We start from the raw sequence: 5,475 nt of genomic DNA, 5'->3' as shown, positions 1-5,475 counted from the left end.
TATATATATATATATATATATATATATATAATACTTAAAATACATAAACATTATTTTGAATTATTGAATCCTGAGCTTTGTGTGAATCACATCTCAAAAGTTAAAGCCTAAGAAATGAGATATTGAGAGAGACTCCGAGATAAAAAAAAATAGTATTTAAGTAAAATGTGTTGTCAAACTCAAAAATAATCTCTTATTTACAGAAGATTGGTATAATATGTGAAGTTACATGTTTGTGTTTTATTTAATGATGGTGTTACGGGATATTTTAACTATTAAACATGTATGTGCCTATAGCTCGGATAACTATTGACTCAGTCGGCAGAGCTCGATTCGTTAAGGCCTAATTGTTCATCTATGTTGAGTCTAAGTTGCGGATTGGCCTTCTTTGGACTTTAGGTCGGCATGAATTACTTGATTGGCAAGACAATCGATCGACTGATTTAATCTGACTTCGGGTCGGTAGGTAGCTCTTGTTGGTTGAGCAATGTCAATTTACCATGCAAATAGTGAATCGTTGTAGCCCGATAGGTAGCTCACTCCCCAACATGGAGAGTCGAAGAGATGACTTGACTTTTTGTGGCATGGTTACCTCTCGATCTCTGATAAGGAGCATCTGAGACATCAGTGGGATGGTTGATGGCATTGAAGAGCCGAGTCTTTCTTCGGGTGTGGTTTGTCGAATGGTTGATTGCCAATTTAGATGGGCCTTCTTATGGTGTTTGACTCGCATGTTTATCTATCATGTCTTGGTCTGTTGGGTTCAGGCTCAAACAATTTTGACGTCTTTAGTCTTGTTGGCTCTGGCTTGGATGAGAGCATCAGACTGGCTTTAGTTTTTGCCGTGGTTCAGACCACTATGTCCGATTAAATACGAAGGTATTTTGGTCTTCTGCTGGTGAGCCCCCTTATTGCTAATTTTTTTGCCTTCTAAACAGTTGGATCTTCTCAAGATTTGTGCTTGCGCATTCCCGATGTACATGAATGTTATAAAAAAATAAATTAATTTATTTTAAATTAAAACTTCTAGATGAACTATGATAACATTTGTAGGCGCAAAAAAACTCTGTTTTAAGCTGCATATGTTGTGATAATATCTATGGACTGCAGAAGTTGGAGTTGGGAGTTGCATGAATTGTGATAACTTTCGTAGGCTGTAGTAGTCGAAGTTGGGAGTTGCATAAGTAGATAACATTCGTAGGCTGCAAAGGCTAGAACTGTGAGCTGTATGAGTTGTGATAATATCTATAAGCAGCAGATGTAAGAGTTTAGATCTGCAAGAGCTGTGATAATGTCCACAGGCTACAACGGCCAAATTTGGGAGTGGTATGAGTTGTGAAGACGTTCATAGGCCGTAAAGGCTATAGTAGGAAGTTGCATAAGTTGTGATAATGTCTGTAGACCACGTAGTCTATAACAGTGAGCTGTGAGGAGAGAGCTTCAAAATTATAGAGAAAGTCACTGTCTATTGATAACGACGTTGTAAGCTGTTATTTTAGAGTGCATTGTTGCACCATTTTCAAGAGGCATCAATGCATCATATAGGAGACACATCTTTGCACTGTATACAAGGTGCATCGTTGCATCGTATGCAAAGTACATTTTTACACAATTTGCGAATTGTGTTGCTACACCGATTTTGAGGTGCATTGCTATACTGCATGCGAGTTGCGTTGTTACACCATTTTGAGGGAGTGTCATCACATTATCTCCAGGGATTTTTGCTGCACAACATATAGGATGAATCGTTACTTCGTCGAGTCCTTCATTACTTTGCAAGTTACGTCGAGATTCCATACTATATGTCGTGATTCTGCAACATATATTGTGATTCTATGATGAATTCCATAGAGACGAACAATGCGACAGTGGTGGATAGCAGGCGGTGTTTAACGGTGATCGGTTGCAGGAGCTGTTGACATTCGTTGAACCTTCGATGTAGAACACTGGACCTTTGTAGGTCTAAGTTCCTCTTCATGAATATGGTAGTCCTCTATTCATATAGTTTAGGAGAGGCCTCCTCAATCGAATAACCCAGAGAGGACTCTTGATCAAACAACATTTTGTGGACATTGGGGTACTTTAATAATGTCGAATTTGAGGGATCTTGAGCTCATTGGATTCGTCTTATGGAGACACTCGATTTGACTATAAAGGTTCTCATATTTGAAATCTGTTTGACTATTCAATTATTTACCCAAAGTTTCCAAAAATAATTTAACGAATTGATTCGGGTTTATTCTGACTTAGATCAGATCAATTCCAATGTCATTCAGTGCGCCTCATCGAGCCGGTTAGTATGACTGTAAGTTTCCTGAATTCAGAGTTCTGGATGATCTTTACCGTGAATCTAAACATTCATTTCTAAAAACTTATTTCAATATTCACGTCACATCTCAAAATTCATGTCGAATGATGAAAATTTATTGGTTGTATATCAATAATAATAATTACTTTAAACTTTAGTATATTTAAATTTAAACTTACTTTTAAAAGCATTACATATGTAAAGTGATGGTTAAGTGTTAAATTAAAATATTTAAGTTTTTCAATTAAAATTGCGACATGCTACATTTTTACTTTTAAAATGATATTAAAATAAAAATACAACATTATTGACAATTACTTTTCCAGCGTACTTCCCCTTCTTATCTCCTTCTATCCCAGCAGCAGCCAAAGAAAGACTGGGCCCATTTCAGCACCTTGCTTTTCTAATCGACCAGCATTGAAGAAAAATTTACATAAATATGACATAAATCTTATATATTTACATATGCAACACCTAAAATTTTATAATTACGTTTATGACAATTTGGTGTTAAATTTTATGCATAAAAAATACATATATTTAACATTTAGAAGTTAGTAAATATAAAAAATTTGAGCGACATATACTTAAACAAAAATGTCATCGCCATCAAAAAGAATTATGAAGCCACCGGCCTTCATTAACTCTTAATTAATTGTATCTCTTTCATATTGAATAAATAGTGAGACACCGCATACAGAGATGTATGAGATGTCCGTTCTTCACCATCGATTATCATGATCATTAAAAAAAAAAAGTTAAAAGTGAGACCCATCGAAATATATTTTTGCAGTGATATATGGTGAAGATCGGACACCGCATGCATCAGTATGAAATAAGTTTTGGAGTAGATATTATCATAAACTGTTGAATAAAGAGAAGAGCTGCTTTGACCATGAGAAAGCAAGAAATATAAAAAGACTAACCTTGCTCGGAATTCGGCGGCCATGGAAGGCTGACCCGACCGGGAAGGAGTCGTTGTAGGAGGGATCGGCATGAACGTAGACTGAATAGAAGCCATGGTGCCCCTCAAAGAACTTCTCCCACAGCGGAACGAAGGGGAGAGGTCCCCTCGTCAAGAACAAAAATGCAATCTTGGGGACTCGTTTATAAGGAAAAGAACTTGTTTTCGGTGCCATGGAAGCTCTCCATAGCAGCTCCTCGTCTGTCATGTCATGTTTGATTTCATTTGGCTCGATGTATCCTTTGAGACCGGTTTGAGCTCTCGGCGGCGGAGGCGGAGGCGGAGGGGGAGGCGGAGGTGAGAGTGGTGGTGGTGACTGGTTATGAGGGGGAAGGGTGGGGGATTGGAGTTGGGAGGGTTGGAAGGGGAAGGGGAAAGGGAAGGAATTGAGGTAGGAGGTGGAGATGATGCCGAAGGTGAGGCCGAAGCCGAAGACGAGGAAGAAAGTGAGGATCTTGGGGAGAAAGGAGATAGAGTTGAGGAAGAGTTTGGGGGATTGGAGGAGTTGGTAATGGTTGTTTTGGTTGGTTGATTGTTCTTGTTGGTGAGGCTTCATTGGATTTGGCTTGGTGTTGATGGTGTGGGAGAGAAGAGAAGAGCAGAGGAGGAGGAGAAGGGGGATGAAGAGTCTGTGCGGCTGCTCTTTGTGGGGAATTTATACTTTGTTTTATTAGCAGATCTAACATATTCGCCCCTTGCAATGCACTCAATTACTTGGATTTCTTCTTTGTTTTATTGGCAAGACGAGTGGAAGTGGTCTCATTTTGTGGGACTTATGATCCAAATTTAATGCATTTACACTGTCGATAAAAAACTTGAAATTATATAAATATATGAACGACAAGAAATAACACGAGCATTATAAAAGAAAATTATTTAAAATAAAATAAAATTGTTATTGTTATTTCTTCCATAATTACCTTCAATCGTCTCTCCCCTTCAATGAAAGTAATTTTTTTACTATGATGTTTTTATGATTCATTTTTATGTTATTTTTTGACCAAGATGTGATCGTATTTTCATATTCATGAGAGTCGGTAGATCATTAGTTTTAACAATTATCTGATACATGTACATTAGGAATGCACTAGCATGAATCGGTAGGAGATCCAATAGACTAGGAGAGAGGAAAGTGCAACTAAAGAGGGCCGATTGGCACGAGACCAAATGACTCGCTTAATTGATCGGATGCAACCCTGTCGAATTGAGACTGAAGATCGGTCGGTTGACATCAATCACAATCTTTCTCATATTCATTCACATCCTTAAAAAGAGTAGGTTAATAAATTTCAGATTGTAATACCATAGATGTAGTTCTAAGTCCTCTAAAATGCTCTCCAAATTCTGAATCATGACAATACCTAATAATACCGTTGACTACTTCAGATGTCACACATTTCCTAAGAATCTAGTCCTTATACTACAAAACCCAATAGTAGAATTTGGCCTCAGAAATGACCTTCTTTCTCTAGTAGTAGGTCAGACCATAGGAAACGATCCTTCGATTGTGCTGGTGCGCTGGTAGTTAACACGAGAGTGTTTGTATGACAGGGGCACTTCGTGAAGGCGGTGTGGGTACGCTGGCTCACTCATTCAAATTATTCGCTCCAATTTGTCCCTTTTCATTCCTAAGCAGCCCCAAACTCATAACATGCCCTAAACAAACAGAAATGCCTTCCTTACACATAATAACATAATGAAATATGCAAAATAAGTGTAAAATAGCGAGATATTCATCACATATTTCATTCGCATCGGTAACCAACCCATTAATCTTTATATTGAACAACATTCTCTTAATTCAGCTTCAAACCAAAGAAAATAAAATCAAGTTGCCCATTTACATATAAATCTATGGCATTCTTAAAGTATCCCAATAGTTGCAACCTTTATACTTAGTTGCCACATATAAATCTTTATTCAATAAATTCATCCAAAAATAAAATTTGAGATGAAATTTCATCAATCAACTCAAGAAAACATCATGCAAGTTCTAAACATTAAAAAAATGAGGAATTTACATTCACAATAAAACATTTATATATCTAAATGCATAAATATTAATGAAATATTTTTAATATGATCTAAAGATTTAAATTTTATCTAAGTAAATATTCAATTTCATTATTGGATATATAAAAAAAATATATTTGTGGTACATATTTGTAATTTTAGGAAAGACTCGTGGGAGACTCCAACTCGT

At 36.8% G+C, this 5,475-nt stretch overlaps 1 protein-coding gene across 1 annotated transcript in view; it reads right to left on the bottom strand.

Moving 5' to 3' along the window:
* The window catches only part of LOC110037668, a 4,950-nt gene extending 991 nt beyond the window's left edge, over positions 1-3,959 (bottom strand). The window contains exon 1 of the mRNA XM_020742365.1: positions 3,174-3,959. Within this exon, the coding sequence (XP_020598024.1) occupies positions 3,174-3,828 (655 nt within the window). The 5' untranslated portion in view covers positions 3,829-3,959. The remainder of the gene's footprint in view (positions 1-3,173) is intronic.
* Between the last annotated feature and the right edge of the window lie 1,516 nt (positions 3,960-5,475).

Source organism: Phalaenopsis equestris, unplaced genomic scaffold (assembly GCF_001263595.1).
Source record: "Phalaenopsis equestris unplaced genomic scaffold, ASM126359v1 Scaffold223237, whole genome shotgun sequence".
NCBI lineage: Eukaryota > Viridiplantae > Streptophyta > Magnoliopsida > Asparagales > Orchidaceae > Phalaenopsis > Phalaenopsis equestris.
This window is presented reverse-complemented; position numbering and strand designations above follow the sequence as displayed.